This window comes from Rhinichthys klamathensis, unplaced genomic scaffold, assembly GCF_029890125.1.
Source record: "Rhinichthys klamathensis goyatoka isolate OS25496 unplaced genomic scaffold, OSU_Roscu_1.1 h1tg000196l_1, whole genome shotgun sequence".
Lineage (NCBI taxonomy): Eukaryota > Metazoa > Chordata > Actinopteri > Cypriniformes > Leuciscidae > Rhinichthys > Rhinichthys klamathensis.
The window spans coordinates 3658117-3679859 of record NW_026606722.1 but is presented as its reverse complement, the minus strand read 5'-3'; the positions used below and the strand labels follow the sequence as shown (position 1 = coordinate 3679859).

General features: G+C 37.6%; 1 protein-coding gene across 2 annotated transcripts; it reads right to left on the bottom strand.

Annotated features, from left to right (window-relative positions):
- Positions 1-222: 222 nt before the first annotated feature.
- kcnk10a (potassium channel, subfamily K, member 10a) lies at positions 223-17819 on the bottom strand. Of its 2 annotated transcripts, XR_008808171.1 has the most exons (8): positions 17363-17819; positions 14981-15363; positions 7470-7587; positions 5987-6147; positions 4597-4789; positions 3192-3334; positions 1358-2309; positions 223-289 (listed from the first exon to the last, which is right to left on the bottom strand). XR_008808171.1 is itself a non-coding variant. In XM_056262716.1 (7 exons), the coding sequence occupies exons 1-7, from the start codon at positions 17415-17417 to the stop codon at positions 1653-1655; spliced, it is 1710 nt and encodes a 569-aa protein (XP_056118691.1). In that variant the 5' UTR covers positions 17418-17819; the 3' UTR covers positions 1289-1652. The 2 variants fall into 2 exon arrangements, 1 of the variants encoding a protein (XP_056118691.1); XM_056262716.1 differs by lacking the exon at positions 223-289 and having other exon boundaries at positions 1289-2309.
- Between the last annotated feature and the right edge of the window lie 3924 nt (positions 17820-21743).

Here is a 21743-nt window from a genome sequence, read left to right as displayed (position 1 = left end):
TCGCTCTATTGCAAACATGAAAAGAGTAATTAACATTATCTTAACGACAAGCATTTTGCTGCAGCTGTAGGTGTTTGTATGTGTGCGTTTACGAGTTGCAGGGAATGAGGTACTGATACGTGTCTCTGCCGAAGGGAGTTTTCATTAATACAGTCAGCAAGACAACAATCACATCAGACGAAGCGGTGTTTGGTTTAAACGCAAACGCACACGCAAATATGTCAGACGCTCCCAGGCGATTAGCACAAAATTATTTAGTGGTGCATCAAAAGTCCAGTCCAGAAATATTCTGGAAAAGAAGAGACGATAATTGTAAAGCATAGAAAGAAACTTGCAAAAAGTGCAACATTTGAAAACCTTGTGAAACATGTTCAGTTAGTATTTTCAACAAAGGGTATCTTGCAAAAATAAATTAAAATAAATAGTAATAATAATAATATTGTCCTGTCAATGGAACGGCGTCCCAAACTTTTATGAAGCTAAAACAGAAGTACGCCGTATACAGTATGTCTTTTATCCACATATTAAAAGTCTGGTCGAATTGAATTCAAACAAGTTATTTAAAATGCTATTATTTAAGATTGTTGATATGTTAATGTTGTGGAATGGCCACTGTCAGACAACTAATAAAGTGTCAAGACAACGGCTTGAAGGGATAGTTCACCCAAAAATATTAATTGTTATCAACATCCAATGTTGTTTTGGATCCCATTGACTTTCTTGTGTGGACAAAAAAAATAACGTTTGAAACATTGAAAATATCTTCATTTGGGTTCTGCAAAACTAGGAAAGTCATGCAGGTTTAGAGCATTTTTTGGGGTAAAATATTACATTAAACAAAATGGATATTAAATGAATAAACAATTCAGTGGTTTGTGATTAAACTCTACTAGACATTCTTTTTTTTTTTTACATAATGTTTTCATGTCTACCATATGGCTTCTCTTACGTCCCATTTTCCTTAACTTTCAAAAATATTAAAACAGTACTGTGTAGCAACAGCATTAGCAGGAAATTGTATGTCAGACATACCGTACAATTGAACAACTACAGTAGGACTACAAGCCCTGAGATTTTATAGGTTAACTTCATAAATCTGGATCACATATTGGTGCACTTGTATTACAGCTCTGTGCATATACAACATGTCAACAATTTAACATGGTTTTATAATCTTCGAAGAGATTTATCATCTTTGATCTTGGGGGATTTCAAGACTCAAGATTAGTTTCTCCATTTAGAATGGGTGGGAAATCTTGACAAACATAGTTTTTTTTAAGCAATTATGTTTCTGGATGAATGACCTTGAATTACAGTCTGGCAGAGAGAACATTGAAAGTGCAGCACTTTTAGTTACACTTCAAAGAACTGCCATTGTAGCTTGCTACAGATTTTTCATTCGTTGTCCAGGACTTTTGGAGAGATTCTTTCCAACGTATACAAGCATTAATCAGCGCCGGTCTGAAGAAGAGGACTAAGTGTCTTCCAGTGCTACACTCGCCATATTTCCATTATCAAGTTATCAGGACACAGTGAACAGTTAAATGAACAGCAGAAATTGAGATTCTCACATCTCAGATCAGGGTAAGGGCTAAACAAGGCACTTTAGGCATGTGTTATTTATTTCAATTCCTTAAATAAAGCGCTTCCTTCTAGGGCTCCATCTGCAAATGGAACTCTTTGTCTTCAAGTTTTGTCTCGTTTTCTTCCTCTTTGGTCTGTGGCGGTAGAGGCATGAATCCGTTTTGTTTATTGGGGCTCTCCACAAAGAGAGGTAAGTTGGTCAGACTGGTGTTGTCCTCTTTCTCGAGCTCCTCATCCTCTGCCTCTTTCTTCTCCTCATCCATTGTGGGAGTATTACAACTGAAGGAATCTAAAGCTTTCCGACCGTCATCTGGGATGTTCTTCCTCAACTCTTTGTTCTTGCTCCTCTTGGCTAGTTTTGTGACTGAACCAAGGCGGTTGAAAATGTTATCTTCAGAGTATGCCTGGCTTGGGTCGCTCAGTCGATGCTCATTCTGCTCAATTCGTAGACGTAGGTTGTTGAGTTTTGTGTCGATGCTCTCCTGGGAGGATGTCTTGAAATTGGTGGCATCCAGGCTATTGAAGGCAGCTCGACGTTCAGGGGACAGCATGTCTAGGGAATGGGCCCGCTGGTCGAAACCCAGCTGCCTACGCTCCATGCTGCGAATGGTGGCGGCCCTCTGCAGTTTGTCGTGAACTTCCACACTGAGTCGACGTCTGGTCTCACGGAGCTCTGCTCGAACGTTGGCCTTCCACTCTGCGGCGTGAGCTTTAATTTCACCCACCTTGAACAAGATAACAATGGCAAATAAACCTGTGAGCCTTTAGTTGTCCATGCAAATAATTGATTGAACTTTGTTACAGGTCAATGACATATACTAGTGTCCGTGATAAAGAAACAGAAAAAAAACACATGCCAAAGTCTTAGAAATGTACTCTTAGTTATTCATGTTGGTTTCAAATAGTTTTGAAAAAATTCTGAGAATTCAAGAAAATGTCATGTGGTGTAACCATTAAGTTAAAAGTAATATTTTCCTGAAGCACACGTGAGTGTACACATCTTAATAATTATTTTCAAAAATGTATTTTAAAAAATATGTATTAAAGAAAATTTTTTTTTTTTTACAAATATCATGATTTTTTTTTATTAATATACATCAGCGTCTTTGATGGGTTGCACCACATGACATTTTGTCAGCCAGCCTTGTGATTTAAAAACATACGATTATTGGATATTAAGAGACTTTTTTCTCCTGCAATGTTTCTGCATATTGTTTGCTTCACAAGACTTTGGTTTTCTCTAAAAATCTAACTTTTTTTTTTTGTATTCAAAAAGTCAAATAGTTTTGCTTTCATTTTTACAAAAAAAAAAATCATATTATGGATTATTTTTATTGAATTATGATATCAGGAAAGTTGTATTACCCTGATATGTTTGCCTTTATGCTCCTAAACATACCTAAATGAATTATAATACAGAAACTAAAAACATGTTCATTATATAAGAGCCATACTCAAGTTATTGTACATATAAATTGCATTTTCATTGTGTTTTTTAGTATAAATTAAGCTATAAGCGTCACAACATTAACCATTACATCATACATGGAAGTAGAAAAGCTTAGCTGGAATAATTAAGGTAAATGCAATGCTACTATAAGTCTAACCTCCATTTTTGTCTTTTTAGAAAGCACCCTCAGCCAATCTCCAATCATGCTTAGAACTGCAGCAAAATACGCCAGTCCAACTAGGATCCAGAACCACACCAGCGGCCTGTACCATTTACGGTACTCTATTCTTCTATTGCCTCCTGGAAGAGATGCATAAATGACACTTTCATTTCAGAGATGCAATCATTTGATTGTCTTTCAAACTTACAAGGATACTTTTTGAGACACGCATCAAAACCTCCTGCCAAATTCATGTAAGCTATTTTCCTGACAACAGCAATCAGGCAAGCTCAGTTTTTTCTTGACAATTCATGGTGTCCGGAAGTACAAATACTTTCAAAAAGACAATAAAATGCTTTTATATGGTGTGTGTGTGTGTGCTTTATTCGGGTATAATTGAAACAAAGTCTATAATGGAATCAACTTCATAAGTAAAGTTCTTTTTGCCTACCGCAGCAAACCAAAAGCCATTGATGTCCCATGACAGGGATCTACAGTAAATGAGAATATTATTTATTTAAGTGTTTATTTAACTTCTGCAAATTTTTGTCCCATTTTTTGTTGATTTTTCTTACAGTTTGCTTCTACGACCTACGTCTACTGACTAGCCAATAAAAATGCAACATGAAATGACGTACTGATCAACGTGACATGGCGCTAAAACTACTTACCTTAAGGACCATTTGCAAAATTGGCATGCCAAGTTTGCCCTATTTTCCCTAGCCATGACCGCATCCATATTCTCTTCTTTCGCTTACTCCTCATTTTTTAGCGTACATAAAAACCACAATTGCCAAAGTGCGATTAATCTTGCTCTATTTGTTTACCACTGGAACATGCTGATGACATTTTATTCTTCTATACTAACTTGCATTCAATTTTTGAATATTTAACTTGAATATTTATTTTATGATTTCTATTTTTTTTTTTTTACGTAGGACTGTCCGTCAGTTGTGTTATGATTTCCAGCATAGATTTAGTTGAAATGTGAAGGGCATGAGATGAAATCTGAGACATTGAATGTGAAGAAACACTGAGAAATCAAGGTATATTTACTTTGCTTATATATCACTCATGAACAAAATATTAGTATGCGTCATTTCCAATCAAAGACACTTAAAATTTAAGGACACTTAAAATACTAGCTAAGAAATTAGCCTTTGCAAGACAAAGTGATCTGTCATTTTATTATTTAAATGTTAAAAACAAATATTTTCCTCCAAACTATGTCGTTAGAATAATACATAATCTCAGGTGTACTGGAAATAAAACTGGTAGGAAGTTCCAAGACTTTCAAAAACAAAAATGACAGAAATCTACATATGTTAGACATTATTGGTGGACAAAGTGTGAGAAGTGGGTTTTTTTTTTCACATCCATTTAAAGTAAATTTTGCTTGTACCTGCAACGTAATCTCCGATCCCAACAGTCGTCAGGGTGATGACCACAAAATAGATCGCATCCAGCCCGGTCCATCCTTCGATGTGCTTGAAGATGACGGCTGGTATGGTGACGAAGAGGATGCAGCCCGCCAGGATGAAGAGCAACGTAGAGGCCACTCGGATCTTGGTCTGGCTTATTTGATTGTGTTTGCGCTGGGAGGGGTGAAATAGACAAAAAGCGATATCAACATGAAGCAACAGTACAAGAGCCATTCTTAGTCACGCAAACAGCACGACTTCGTCGCCAGCAGCGGCCACACGTGGCATGAGAAGACATTTCGTGACTTTGTGAAGCTGGCATGTGTTCATTAGCTCTCTGAAGGGTCTAATGATGATCTGAAGGAGATTGATTAGCTGTAATGAGGTGTGATCTCAACCCGTCCTGCAGATGCTGGAGCCTGCTGGCATCAGGAGCCACAGTTCTCTGTTTATTTACTAGGCCTTTACCTCTGCTGTGCAAACACTGACTAACCTAACACAAACACAGTCCTGACTAATGCCTCCCAGGAAGTGATGACAAGGAGTGACCTTGCATACTCTAAAATGATAAACATAACACTTGACGTGCTAATTGTCAGGGTAAAATATAGTGTATAACATAAAAATACATTGTTAGTTTAATTTGCTTGAAATCATCACAGTAGTGTTTTTCAGGCATGCAAAGAATCGTTCAAGAGTTTGGTGTTGCTTTTGAAAGAAGTCTTATACTTACCGAGACTGCATTTATTTGATAAAAAAAAAAAAAATACAGTAAATATAATTACACTTATACAGTTATAAGTATAAATTTCTTAAAATTATTATTTAATTAATTTCTATATAGCCCCCAGACATATTTGTAAATGCAATTCTGAGAATAAAAGTCAGAATTGCGAGATGTAAACTCGCAAGTGCGAGGAAAAAAGCCCAAATTGTGAGATAAAAAGTCGTAATTAACTTTTTATAATGAAACGAGGATCCATAGTTTTCTACCTTGTGCTAACAAAGAAAAATAAAAGTCATTTAGCTATGCAAAATGGCTCAAAATATCAAATATCATACATATACTGTATAGCATGTTTGATATCCTCTTACTGAATGGAATCATAGTCTGAAGCTAAAAAAATCTGAGCCCATCATTAATTTTCTGTTAAGCTCCTACTGCCCAAAACTTTCGGACTTTTGATAAGTAGCGATGACTCGTCTTGACTGCAAATCGGGAAAAAAATGGGCAAAATTGTTTTCCAGCCTTCAGACGTGTGCCTTACCACAAAATCCATTGAACAGACTGTACATCTATCCACTTAACTTAACCTTGTTTTCGATAACCTAGGAAAGAAACACTAGTTTTGTGCACAACACTTCACTTACCCTAAACATTTTCTCCACTTTAGCGATGCTCTTCACAAAAATAGTCCCTAGTTGATCACCAACACCAGCCAGCAGAAAGCCAAAGAGTGGGATGCCAAATATTGCATAAAGGATGCAGAAAATCTTCCCACCCTCTGTGCTTGGAGCGATGTTGCCATAACCTTAAAAAGACAAGAGAGCAATGCTGTAAATTAAGACGCAGCTGAAGAGGACAGTAGTATTAGGATGTTAGGTTAAGTATATTCAATATGACATATGACGGATGTAGTGCAAAAAAAAAAAGTCATATAATGGTAGGGGGCTCACAGAAAGAGGAATTTATTGACTAATTAGATGGATATTTAGTTCAAAGCCTCTGAACTACAGGAACTACACAAAATCAAATAAAAGAGTCATAAACGTCTTCGTATTATAGCACTCCAAATCAGTCTGTTAATTCCAGTCTGTTAATTTAATACTTTTTAGGTTTAACGTGCATTATAGGAAATTGCCTCCTATGGTCCCCATGGATCAAAATGTGTCTACTGAGAGCATGTTTGAAGGTTTAGCAACTGAAGTGTAAAAACTAATCTTGTTTATCCCTTTGTCCATTTCCCACTGGATGGCTGAGCCAATGAGAAATGACATTGAGAGTCATGTCAGCATTTAAATACTCACCTGCATTGCACAACAGCTTCTTTAAGTAATCAATCACAGGCTCTGGCAGGTAACACAGCGTACACTTCAAGTGTATAACTTTAGACCTCCAATGGAGTGCAAATGGTGAAACACTGCCTCCCTTTGCATTCATGTCTATTTATTTTTTTAAATGCACATGCATTGTGGTGTTTCATGTATGTATTATTTACAGATTTTCCACCAATTTATTTGATCTCATTAGACTATAATAATGTAGCTAAAATCAATGAATTGCTCCTAAAGCATGAGTAGTTTCACGCATGGCAAATAAGTGGGGTTGGCGGAGAAAAAAAAAGAACAAATATTGATCGGTGGTTATAGGGTCTGGCATACTGACTGAAAGTGAGACTATAAATGTAAGACATGAGCAAATGCCTTGTATTTGGCTTGAGCTATGCATATTAACGTGGTTTGTAGAAGTCTTGTTCCTTATCGTATCCGTTTGGGTTTCACTTTATTTTGATGGTCCCTTTAACACATTCTGTTCACCATAAGTAACGTTGTATCTATGTCTACTATCTCTCATTAAAGTGTTAGTAGAGAGTATTAGTAGATAGGGTTAGAATAAGTTGACGTAGGCTACTTGCAAAGTTACTTCTAGTCAGTAGGATGTTTGTTGGGGAGAATCACAATAAAGAGTTGTCAGATATTAAGCAGACAGTACACCAATACTCTAACGAGAGTTAGTTGACATGTAGTTGCAAAGTTGCTTCTAGTCAACAGAATGTTCAAAAGGGACCATCAAAATAAAGTGGTATCGCAGTTTGAAATGTATTTATATTATACAGGTATGTCTAGGTGTTACCTATTGTTGTTATCACAGTTCCAGCGAAGAAAAAGGAACTCCCCAAGTCCCAGTGACTGGAGTTGTATGACGTGTCTCCGATAGGACTGACTCCAGCGTTCACTGCATCTACGGAGTGCTGGGAAGAGATAAGACTGGAGTTAAGGTCATTGCATAAGCAGCACGTCTTTCAAATGATTAATAGTCCATTCCAGTGACAGACCATTTAATGTGGTAATGAAATTCTGAATTGGTATCAGGCCAGAATAAACAAATAATTTCAACATCTAAATGGACTGAAACTCTAAAAATCCATACTGATATTGAATGCATTTTTAAGGAATTATGAAGTTATTTACTTGAAAATGGCAAAACACTAAGGCTTTTAAGCTCTTTTGTGCAATTTATAAACCAATATCTCAAAAAGAATAACCCATACATTTACAGAGATAGCTCTCTCACAGTTGTCAAAAAGACTCAAGGTCCTTGCACACAGTCCGAGATTTCCGTATTCGTCATTCAGTGGCTCTGAATGTTTGCTGCGGATGCGAAAAAAAACGCTGAAACCCGATCTGATTTTTTTTTATGACGGCCGAAAATTACGGAAATTACACATGCGGTGATAAAATGTGATGCTAACCATGCCATTTTTTCTTGCTTCTACAAGTCTTTGAGCTCTTTTATCGGGACTTGTGTTTCACAAGACTTGTACCCGGAGCGCTCCAACTCTCAAGTGCAACACTTGTATCAGTTGAGCAACCGAGCAAGTTTACTACAGTACATCCAAAATGCCAAACATATGGAGCTGTTTATGTGATGCAAAATCAAAATCTGTTAGTTTACAAATCATGCACCACGGTAAAGGTGTTTTGAGGTCATAACATTGTATGGTGCATGGAATTGTGTGGAAATAAGTTTTTGAATTGTAATGTATGTAGGTAGAGGTAGTATTTTTCCAAAAAGCCCATAAATCAAATAGTACATAATGCATAATACATGTTGCCTCAGACATTCTAGTGATGTCTGGAAGAATTTCACAGAACAAACAATAAATAAATCCTCCTTTGTCAAGCAAACTGAAGTTTTACACATAGTTTGTCATGGTCAAGGCATCCCACTGAGGAGATGATTCAAATAAGCCATCTAGCATTAATGAGCCTATGATGATCAGATGTATCATTAACAGAGAGGAACTGAGAGGGCGGATCAGAAAACGGTCACTCGGCCCAACGGGAAACCTGGAGAGCAGATGGAAGAACTATACTGAGATCAACAGGAAGCGGCTCAGGTGTGAGAAACGAGCGTGTGGGCAGCTGAAGGGCAGGTACACAAGGGCAGATTCAGAATCTCTCGGTCTAGACTGGATGAGTAATACCAAGCTTGAGCCAAAAGCAGAGCCTCATGCAAGAGAAAATAATGGAAATTTGTCAAATTTGCTGATCAAAATTAAGTTACAGAACTAAGTTACGCTCTTTATGAATAATAAAGAATGGCAATCAATCAGCTCGAGATTTTTTTCCTCAGTCCAAAAATGGACACTGCTGTCCCTTGGATGGACGCTCTTCGAAGAGATCACTTTTCTCTTATAATGGAATGTTCTCGACCGTTTACCATAAATGGGTTTTACCTCAACACAGACTGCTAGAAAGCACACATTTGCATTCCATCTGTTTGTGCGACACCAACTCTTCTTCAAATTCGCCACTGAACTGATCTGAATATAATTTTATTCCATTTGATTGCAAGGGGGAGTTGTCTATTTGTCTGTGTGCCCTACATGGAGATGTTATACCACTTTGATGGTGGTAAGAACATGATTTGAAAGAAACATAAATGCATCTTTACAGCAGACAGCAGGTGCTCAGATGACAGTGTCTGGGAGCTTCAATCTCACCATGAGTCATTGTGACAGAAGTAAACCATATATATAAGCTGTAAATACTGACCTGAGATATCATGAGCAATCTATTTTTTATAGCTATGAGATTCTGCTTTAAACCCAGCCAAATGAATCAGGCAACCACATCTTTACTAATCACTGTGGCACCGTGCCCTGATTCCAAATTAAATTTATACCGAAAGCATGAAAAAAAAAAAAAGTCAGATCTTGTTTGTTGTATGCAGATTTGTCATACTGTATACTGTAGTAGTTTCCAAAATTACTCACTCTCAAGCCTCATGGTAACCGGTTACAGTCACACAGTGGCACAATACCCTCTTTCTTTAATTTTACCTATAGCCTTTTAAGTTGCCACATACAATACATGGTCTTTTGCAATTGATTGAAAATACATTTTTAAGTTGTATCTCTTATACCCTTTGTTGATTACAATAGCAAATCAGCTGAAACATACAATTCAAACTGTGTTCATTGTCAGCAGAGTTTATACAGGTCCCAGATGTAAAACATAGTTACAAAAAAAAGCCTACTTTAGCCTGATTTGAATGGTCTTTTCAAATATATGAATATATTTTTTCTTCAGATTTTTGTGGTAAAATATGACTTGGACATCATGAGGTTCACTAAGGATATTATTTATCCATAAGATATTTTACCCCCAAAAGTAAAACAAACAAAAAAAGAAAATCCAGTTCTCATAACTCTAAACAAAATATGAAGTCTCATTCCCAAGTATTTATATATTATGGTAGTGTTATATGCATCATCATTAAAAATCATGTATTTATTTATGTTTTAATTTATTTGTTTGTAATGATTTTTAGTCTTTTGGTTTTAGGGGGAAATGTACCGTTACAGGTTCCGTGAGTATTTCCCTTCCAAATCGTTCCTGGATAAACCATTTGTCGCCATTTGGATAAAACATGTAATCCTGTTTTTTTTTTGTTTTTTTTTTTTTTTTGTATCAGAGGTGTAGTAAGTAGGATAAATAACAGTATAAAGTCAAATGTAATTGAATATTTTCCTTCATTTTCTTTGCAAGTAGAGTTATGTAACTGGAGGTGAAGAATCTGAGCAAAAGCAATTCCTGGAGCTTTAGACCAGACAGAGAACATACAGTCCGCTAATGCTTGAACATTTCCTGGCCATTTTAGCTGAAAACACCTTTTTCAGTGTGCATGCTCTGTCTGATGCACAGCTCGAATAAGTGCTTTGGCATTTCTTCAAATTCTTCACCTCCAGTACAGTTACATCACTGCCAGATTGCAGTACATATGCACAGCTCGCAGCCCGAGCAGAGCGAAAGCAACAGCTTACATTCAGCTTATCCACACGCCACTAGCCTGAATCATCGACGCTTTGCAGCATTTATAATCAGCAAAACCACAAGTTACATCTCTTGCTGCAGATCTGTTTTCCATTTTATTTGTCTTCCAGCATTCCAGCAACATTCAACAGCAGAAGCCGCTGTCATACGCCTCTCTCATTCTCTTCTGGAGTCAGTGAGGCTGAGCTATTTTAAAACGGTGCTTTGTTACAAAGCTTTCAAATGCTGCTGGTTCTAGATTAAATTAGGGTTTCAGGTTATTGATTCAATTATGGTTTTTAACCTACCCGCCTTAGTCATTCCAGGGAGCATTGCAACGGGCGGGCTTCACGTTTCGCCCTGCCCATACTCCTGATGGAGCCCCATTAGTGCAAAAAGAATCAAGATTCCCCAATGGATGCTTTTAAGACTTGATTGTTCTTTATCTGCGGAGCTGGATGATTATCATCACTCATCTATCAAATAAGCTTCTAGTCCTTTAATTTGGCTTCCTCTCTCAAGGACGTCTAGAGAGAAAAAAAATCCGTAGCATTTTAGAGCCAAAATCAGACCAGACCAGAACTACACAACAACATTGACAACTCAAGACAATCAGAAGTCCTGAATTTAGACTGTGTACTTAAACAAATGGTCTTCCAGTGGGAGCACTTTATTTTACAGTCCTGTTCCCTATGTGCATACCATACTAATAACTTGGTACTAACCCTGAACCTACCCCCAAACCTTACCTTAAACCATGTCGTTTCCTTATATTACCAGTACTTTCTTGGGTAACTACATTGTAAATACAATGTAAGTACACGTACTGTACTGTAAAATAAAGTGTAAACTTTCCAGTCAGTGTTAGTATTGTAACCCGTGGAGTGAATAATGAAAGTGGTAGAATAGTTAGACATTGACAGAGTATTGCAGCTGCTTGTATCGTGAACATGGTTTTGGACGCTGATCTGAATTGTATGAAAATATCGGAAAATAACATTTAAAGAAACGCTTTAGTTTAGGGTCCAATTCTCACTAGTTGGTTATTAGCATGCATATTACTAGCCTTTTGGCTGTTTGTTAGTTCTTATAAAGCACATATTAATGCCTTATTCTGCATACATCCCTTAATCCTAACCAATACCTAAACTCAACAACTACCTTACTAACTGTTAATAAGTAGCTATTAAGAGTTTATTGAGGGAAAAGTCATAGTTAATAGTGAGAATTGGACCCTAATCTAAAGTCTGACAAAAATATCTAAGGACTTCCAGTAAACCATAATGTATTTAAGATTTTTGCGTTTAGGGTTGTACAATCCAAATGCTAACTTGATGAGCTATTTTTGAAATATGTTTACCATCTTAAATTAGTTTTGCACTTTATTGGGTCATTTGAAAAATGTCTACCATTTTTCAAAACTCCAAAAACGTACATTCAATTCATTGCAGTTTCCGGCTGAAATGAACACCAGTGGCAGTAAAACACCCGGCAGTTATTTGCACCTTATTTGCAAGTTATGACCTCAAAACACTTTTACCATAGTGCATTTCTGATGTAATAAACTTGTTTGGTACCTCACCTGGTACAAATTATTGTTTGTCACCTCAAGCTAAAATGGCATGGTTGCTTCAGCAAGTGTGTTTTTATCTCGCATTTGCTTTTGTTAACACTATCGGTTAGTTTTTAGAATAGGGTTTAGTGAAGATGGTACATTATGTTCAAGCGCGATAGAGCATTAATCTTTTAACGCAACTCCCCTGACATTTAATTATTAATTAATTGATCAAATGCTTTAGCATTTGCCAGGAAGAACGTATCCTTTAGAACAGCCTTTCCTTTGTGAGGGTGCCTATGATGCCTTACAATGCTGTCTATGAAGGCAGCTCACTTGGTATTGGAACAGAACCAGAGTCAATATCTGGAAGGTCTCTGCACTTGGGCGCCACTTTCCCTGTTTTATGAGGAGCAGTGTGAGCACTGGTCCCTGAAATTCTCAGGGCTAGCAAAAGGTGACACATTGCAAGACAAATAAACTGTTTCTGTCAAGCATGGACAAAACCTGAACCTTGTAAACCAGGCTATAAACAGATTACATGGACAAGAATATAAATATAAATGTAAACATAAATATTTTATGAGTTTTTTTATTTTATTTTATGAATTTGCAATTACTTATGAATGAGTACTAAAAAAAAAAAGAAAAATGAAGATCCAGCCCTAATCTTATTCCTAAACCTAACATTCATTGGGGTGTGAGCAGATCGTAGCAACGTACAAATTAGATTGTACGAATTCGCCAAAATGTAAAAAATATTTAAGAACTGCCATGAGAGTTTGTTGGGTCTTCAAAAGGCATACACTAGCTTTGCTTAAATACATTTTGGTTTCATTTTCACTGTGTTCTGTCCCTGTTTTGCCTGCCTGTGTTCCCTAGTTAGTTTATTTTTGTTAATTAGTTCCACACACCTGTTTCTGTTCAGTTGTTTACCCTCCCTGAGTATTTAAGCCTTGAGCTCTTTCTGTTCATTGTTCAGTGTTGCTAGTTCTCTTGAATATTCTTGCTCTGGATTATTGGATTTTGGACATATGCGAGTCATGCGCTTCAACTGCAACAACGCGTGACAATAGTTTACCCAAAATGAAAATTCTGTCATCAGACCCTCATTTCATTCTGAAACTGTATGACTGTTTTTTCCTGTGGAACAGAAGAAGATAGTTTGAGAAGTATATATTTTTTGTCCATATAGTAGAAGTCAATAGGCTTCAATGCTTCAATGTTTGGTTTACAACATTCTTCGTAATTATTTTTTTGTGTTCCACATAAGAAAGAAATGCATACAGACTGGGCTGCTGAAAAAGGAGAACAACTTGACCTTTTATCCGGAGCCCATGGCTTGGGGAGACCAGGTGGGATGATCATGATTTCACTGCAGATCCAGAATGGAATTTCAACGTGATCGTGTGGATGGAGTCTGTGATGACGGTTTTGCACCAGACCCAACAATTGCTTACTGAGGCACAACATGAGAGTGAGTAAACGATGACAGAATTTTTTGGGTGAACTGTCCCTTGATCTTCCCTACTGACACAGCAATCAAATTTTATTTGGATATTCAAACTGGCCAGGTTTGACGTCAATGACAACAACATATTTTTTTGTGTGTCTCTTAACTTAAGCGAAACTGTACTGTACTTAACTTAACTGTACACCCTTGCCTCATTTAGTATATGCGGTTCTATGAATATGCAAATTAACCCCGCCTCCACTCTCTCACACCAGCTCAGAGATCCACTCATTGACGTGATTGGTTACATGATAGTTTGTGACGTCAGAAACACCAGCGATTTCAAACCGTGTTTTTGAGAGTGTCTTTGGTTCACTGCAGTTTTAAGGAGAAAATACTCAGCAATGGTGTTGACTTATGAATTTGTACATGGTTTGACTTCAAGCATATTAAAAACACCACATAGACATAAACAACATTAAAAGCTTGATTTTCACCACAGGGGGACGTTAAGGACTACTTATACGGAGCTTTTCTCTATCCTAAGCTGTGATGTCAAAGACCGCAAACAGGGAAAATTATTTTAAGAGATTCCGAAAAAGAAACAGACTGGTAAATATTAATAAAGATTTGCCATTTAAATACTACTTAAAAACATTTGTTTTGGTCAGAATACTTGGACTAAGGAGAAAGATGGTCTTTGCAGCCAAGGTGATGTAGTTACATCATCTACCAGCAGGGGCAAATGGGTTCATGCCAATCAACAAAACCTTGAACCCTTGATGTGAGAGGGGGAAAGTCAATCATAAATCTACCGTACATCAGCTTTGCAGGAATGAAGAATCTTTTTTGTTACACCATTAGACATCACATCATAGACCTGCCAAAAATATATTACTCAGGATTCAGAGATTGAAAGGTTGCAGGGTTTGCAATGTTTCCCCCATAAATCTCTGCTGTTTTATCGCTGAGCACATTCCTGAAAAGTCGTGTTAAAGTAGGCTCGGTAAGTGGGAACCATTAAAGACCAGAATGGACTTTGCACATTGCTTCAATACTGCTAAACAGATTGATTACTGCCATCGTGGGCACTATTCAATGCCTCCAACGCCTTGCTGTCATAAATCTGCTATGAAAGTCTGCTCTGACATTTATTTTCGTCGGTTGCTCCATTTAGCATTGTCCAACCGCTGTGCCCCGGTGTATTGCATGAGTGAAGCTCACATGTCAGACAGATCGATGAAGCTATATTGTTACACTAGATCTGAGATCCCACTAGGGATGCCTGAGCTCTACTACAGACAAGCAACAGTTTTACCTTGATGAGCTCTTCCAGCTCATTGGGGGTCACGCAGGGATGTTTCTGCAGGAAGGCGGATTTCTTCAAAGTGATGGTGTCTTTTTGGTTGCTCTCGAAGGGTTGCTCCAGGGCTCTGAACACCAGACCGCCAGCGACCAGGTACGCTACCACCACCACAAATACGGCTAGGACAGTCTTCCACTTCATGACTGTGAGGAGGGCTGAGCCGTCCGCCACCGCCTCCATGCTGGCCACCATACTAGAAGGCCGGGAGACAGAAAGGCGGGGTAATGAGCACCCCATGGGGTTCTGCATGGTGGCCACACTGGCCTGCACCAAACTGGACTGCAACATCCCTGGTTGGACCTTCTTTGGCGGCACCAGGTTGGTCTGCACTGGCACTGTTGGAATGAAAGACAATACTGTTATGTAATGTATAACACTGGTTCTTAGCTGATTTTGCTTTAGGACTCAGATTTTACGGTCATCGTGATTTTGCCAAGTAAGACATGTTCCTGGATCAACCAACATTTCTGTCTGGAAATTTTGTCCTCATCCTATCCCTACCCCTAAACCTAACCCTACCCATTAGTTATCCCTAAAATCAGAGGAAAATGATAGGTGAACAACACTGATGTAGAAGCACCTAACCCTGGCTGTAAGCCTAAACCTGACAAACTGTAAACTTGTTCCGCAAATCTGATTGGTTGATTGGAGTGTTGTTCCAGGATCAACATAGACGGTGATCCAGGAACATGCTGTACTTGGTGAAATGGCGTTCACACAGACTTTACATTGAACACCAAGTACACAGTGAACAAAAATGTTTGTACAATCTTATATTTTAGGACAGAAATGTTATTCATTTAAAAGCTGCTAAACCTATGATGTTTGCTATCCCAAAAGCACTGTTATATGATGATTTGTTTTTTTTTTCCTGCTGCCCATCAACCTAAAGACCTGCGATTTCCAGACCAATGATTTACATTGTCATCTATCCACTGGAAAAACTAGCCTATTCAAGAATCAAAAATTAGAATCAAATTTAATTTACTTTTTGAGCTTAGGGTTTGCTTTCCTCTTGTGTTCCTTATCAGTGCTGCATATCCACACATACACACACATGCCTGCACACACACACTTCTGTTGGCTTTCTGAAAACCCATTACAGTAGAAAGCAGATGCAGCACCAGGGTGGAGCAACAAAGCTATACTGTTTCTGACCGACTACATTCATTAACACATTATTAAACAGGTAAAAACATAAGAACACTGCTAATATGCATATTCTAAAAAAAACTTAAATCATCTTGTGGAGGTGGAACTGTAAATAAATTAAATTGAATCAATAAGCCAAAAAATTCATTAATCACACAAGGCACATATGAAGAGTAAGCCTCAAATAATTTCCCCTCAACTTTCTTGTAGTCAGGCAATGCTTTCGCCTGCAATATGATGTAGTATTGCACAGCTGTTTATGTGGACAATCCCTGCAGCATGACCGCAATAATTCACTGTGACAATCCGATCGGTTGTTTACAAGCTCCTTTGACCATAAACCTTCTGATCAAATTATTATGTGAATTAACACTTTTAATAAGTCTTACTAATTTAGATTAAAATATAGATAGACAATAATGACTTTTATTCATTCGACAAAAATTAAATAATCAAACGTATAAAACTAATTATTATTTTTTTCAGGAAGGTCTTAAAGTACGTTTATAACTTTGTATGACATTTATCTGAAACGTGGTTAAGTATATAAACGCCTTATCGTAAATATGTGAGATATTTTTCGCTATAGTAAGATTAGGTAATGCGCGTGTCCCCCGCGTTTCATTATGCATAGCTCGTATCTCTGCATAGTACTCGCAGACTTAGACAAGTAATGATGAGCCTCTGTTTAAGATCGCAGGATCATTTCTTATATAGTAGACGTCTCTATGATTTCTTCCTCTTCCATCCTGCTAAACTATCGCAGCAAACATCAACCATACAGTTCGATCGGTCACGTCGTGATTGTGATTTATCTTGTGGGGAAGACCTAGAGGAGCATGAAGCAATGTTGTGATTGACACGCGTGGATGTGAATACTAATGAAGGTGTCCACTGCTGAGATGGGCAGAATGAAATCCATTATTAGAGACGTTAAACCTTTGACAATGCAAGACAAACTGAACACAGTCAACTACCTCACCCATTGGTACTCCATCATCATTTTGCGCATCCTGGTTAAAGTGCTTTTGATTTAATCTGTTGGGTTCTTAAATCACTCTACATGACAACTGGATGCCAGAGCGCGTGATGCTTCATTATGCTCATTATAACTTCTGTCTAAAATGCGGCATGAACAATATCGCAATGGAAATGCATTTTGGAAACGAAATGTGTACCTACCTTGTGGAGGGTTCCAGTTCCCTGGTTTCCTTGGGTTTTCCGTTGGAAATTTCATTTTGGGTTGCAGTTTAATTCATGAAATGATCTCGTTTGATGAAGAAAGGCGATAATTCAGGAGATACGGCGTAATTGTTGAATCATGCAGCGAATTTCCTTGAAGACATTGTTTTTAAACGAGACAGGGAGGTAAAGGGGCGCAAGCATGAGATCATCTTCATCTTCAGGCGTGTAGAGGGATGTGCTGCTTGACTGGGATGCCTCTGTCTCTTCATGGCACTTAAGAGTTCCAGATCACTCCGCCTTTTGCCAATTGCACCATTTCCCTCGCGTCAGAGAGGTTTTTGTGTGTGAGGTGGACGGTGAAGGTGCAGCAGAAGTCCACGCGCAGTTGGGGGCATCCTGTGAGCGCTTGGCGAATGGACTATACATCGAGAAGGCTTTTCTCTATAGCCGCAGTATGTGGCAAGCCGGTTTAACATTTATAGACTGGCTTGTTTCATTTTTATGTTATTAGTGCTTATTTGTAATTAATAAAAAGTAATCCTACTTTTAGCATTTTACCTAAATGTTTTAATCGAAACTCCATTTCACATTGGTAGCTGGAAAATCGCCTGTTTCCCATAACATACACTGTAAAAGTAAATATTTTCAAGAAGCCTAATTACTGTTTTTTTTTTTTGTTTTGTTTTTTAACAGTATTGCTGTATTTTATGCAATTAATTGTGGGAGCATGATAAATAATTGCTGTAAATTGTACAGTAAAGTAGGATATTACATATTACAATAAGATATGTTTTTGTTAGTTAAATTACTGTTGTTGTAATATTGCTTTTAGTTGAAAAATAAAATAAAATAATGTCAGTCTTCCTATACAGGAAATCTAAGTATTTGGTACCTCAAGTGAATAACACCAACACAATGGTGAATTTAACTATGGGCTTTTTAACCAATCATTAAAAAATGTTGGCTTCAAAGCCACGGGTAGACATCGGCTTCATGCAGTGCAAGTGATTTTTATTTAGCTGATTTATTTTAAGTTTGATTTATTATTTATGTATATGCCAAGTTTACAGTTTGTTTGATTTTGTTTTGAATTTCTGACTTATTTGTTGATGAGTATATGCTGATTTTTTAAACATTGGACATTGTGTGTTTATTTGCAGAGGAATTTGGGGCATTAATCCAGAAACTCGATCTAAAATAAAAACAGTGCAAGGAATAAACCCATATGTATGCACTCTGTTTTGAAAGCCGATAAGGATTCATTTAGTAATTAAAATAAATAAAAAAATGAAAGTTCTAGTAACACAAAAATAAATACTGGTTAGTTTAAAAGAATAAATGATAAAACAGCTTGCCATAGCAGTATTGAGTCACAACACATAAGACTCCAGCTATAGCCTGATGCCCCTCTCACCTCACCCGATATACTGCACTGTTGCGCCATTTGGTGGTGTGTAGCCAGAGAATAATCATGCTGTATGCCACATGAAGTTCAGCCAAGAGTAGTGTCATTTTTACAGCCTGGTAGATGAACAGTCAAGCTTCTTTTCCATGCAGGTAGAAATGCAACTGCTTCCATGACAACATAACATTATCCTGGAAATGTAACAGCAAAATATTAGACACCAGGAGAGGAAAAGCACTGACATCTGTTAATTCGGCATTACAGCACTGAAGACAAATATAAAGTCACCATGTTACATATAACAATATTTTGAAATATTAAATATTTCTGAAATATTATTTTGAAATATTTAAATATATTAAATATTAAATAAATAAATATTAAAATTGTAAAATAGTTATTCATTATTAAGTACTGAGTAATATTAATTAACTATATAGAGTTACAGTTAGGGTTAGGTTTAGGGAATTAGTTATTTAGTTGCAATCATGTATAATTTACTGTTATTACTGTCCAAAAACAGATAATAGAAGAATGAAAAATGAAGATACACACACATCAAAATATAGGCCAAAAACCTCACATAAATGTATTATACAGATATATTTGTCCAACTTGGCTACGCACAAAGATAAAGGGATCAAGTACAAAAGTCTTTAATGATCCACAATGACGGTAATCCAAATAGACAGACAAACTTAACACAACCCTCACATAGACACCGGACCACTATGAACAGAAACACAGAAACTTAAATACAGGTGCAAATGATGTGATTAACGACACACAGCTGACAGTGATGACAAATCAAATTAACATCAAGGACAAACTCACAAGGGAAAATGGTGCAAACTGAAAACAAAGTTCGTAATGAGTGTGACACTATTTTATATGGGTTATATTAGTAGCCAGAAATCATTAGTACAACAATAAAAAGATTATAAATCTTAATCATATACTTCTACCAGATCAAAACTTGATGGCAAACACCTGAAAAAAGACAGATGAATATGCGGGACCTGGCAGGGGGACGTCTATTATCCTTGGTACCTCTTGACACAATTCCTAACACTGTATATGTTAATGGCTTCTTTGCCATGATAAATTTAAACTTTGCCATTTATTTTATTTTTTTATCTTGTTTCATCTGTGATTGTTATATTCATGCAGCTAAAGTTAGAGGGATATGAATGATGGGATGTGCTGAGATATGTTCAAGTGTGGGACTGTCATGTACATGACCACACTAATAGTGATTGATGAATGTTACTGGTAAGTGGTTTGCTAGCTCGTATGGTTTTATAGATCACAGGATCTCTGGAAATCTCTTTTCCTCTGTAGTAATGCCATATTAGCTGTTTGCTGCCATTCCATGGAGAAAGTTGGGCTTATAGTAATTCCTCAAAATGTCTATCATAAAATTGCATAGGATTCTGAAGAAGTGAGGCCATAGAAGCAATTTTCTGATGTTGTTTGAGTGAAAGAGAATGAAGCCAGTGTCCCAGAGTCTTCTGACTGCCAGGGGCTTTGAGCTGAGGTGCTTGTAGTGGCCTGCAACATGGAAAAGGATAACTACAAATGAAACTTATTCTACATGTAATTGCATGTGTAATATCTTCTGATGAAATTAAAAGTTAAAAATTAAAAATGTTTATAAAAAATAAGAACAGTTAAAGGTGCACTCTGTAGTAGTAACATTTTACACATTAAGGAATAAATTGTGTTTTATGAAGAGTCATCTGAATTGTGTACACTCACAAGAGATGAAGATTGTAACCTACTCGTAATAGTTCCCTTTTGTATTTCGCCATGCTGAAATTGCATGACGCGCTGTGCTTCACTAAACGTTAGAAAGAATCCTTGCACTCTAGATTGGCTGTAGAACAGAGATGTTACGTCGATAATGTAGCCCAATACACATAGAATATAATACGATAATGTAACCCAAGGAGCCCAATCACGTGGTAACTAAACAAGCCAATAGATAGTGGCCAGTGAGATTTGCATGTCGAGCCACTCCTATCCGGACATACGGGTATATAAGGCAGACTCGCACTCACCCATTCATGTTTTGCTGAGGAGCCGAGACAGGAATCATGGCCATTCAGCAGTGGTTCAGGGTTGTGGTAGGAGAGACATAATGTCTCCATTCCCTCCTTCAGGGAATGAGGGTTACATCAGTAACCGAGACCTTCCCATTCAGTCAGTCACGTTCAACGTTAAGTCGATACTGACGTATTGGGATCCCTATGGAAAGCACCACAGCCACTGAACTGTGTTACAAGTGTCGGAGATGCAGATGCTGGCAAGCTATAGCTTGCCCTTTTGGCAACTGCCCTCACACAGTCGTAACCTACCAGTAGTCCTCCATAACAACGGAATGGAAGGGACAGGACTTACCCCCAGGTCGTAGCTTATCCTCACCTCATATTTCAAGGGGATGACTGCTTTGGTTTTTATATCCCCATATTATCAGCCATGACCAGTGTTGTTAACTCTAGGGAAGCATGCCTAAGCATGCTATGGAGGCCACACCCTGCCGAAAGGGAGGTAGCGTGTGGTGGATACACATATGGACTGTGGGGCAGTGCTACATATGGAAGATCTCTGCAGTAGTTCCTGCAAAACCAGGAATGGAACTACTACCGATGCAGAGACAGGGAAGAGCAGAAACTGACCAAGGAAAGACACAGGTTTACCAACAGGGAAATCTTACTGTGGAAAGTGTTCATATGGGATTACCTAGGGGGAATCACAGGATATGAGCGTCTAGCCCAGTACAGGGGTTGACCGGCTCCATACTGACAAAATTAATTTCTCAGTATGGAGAAATTAGTATGTCTAGTATGGCCCAGAGGCTGAGAAAACTGCTCTTTTATTGAAATAGTGGGTACCGCTTGCCCTAGGACCAGAAAATAAATAACAGGAACAGAATAAGGAACTGAAATAAAAAGAAAATTGAAGATTATCCAC

Coding starts and splice junctions, on each gene's coding strand:
- kcnk10a (XM_056262716.1), bottom strand. CDS start 17,417: ATGAAATTTCCAACGGAAAACCCAAGGAAACCAGGGAACTGGAACCCT. Junction 3,335..4,596: donor GATCGGAGATTACGTTGCAG/GTACAAGCAAAA, acceptor CATCTCTTCCAG/GAGGCAATAGAAGAATAGAG. Junction 2,310..3,191: donor CTAAAAAGACAAAAATGGAG/GTTAGACTTATA, acceptor ATCTTGTTCAAG/GTGGGTGAAATTAAAGCTCA.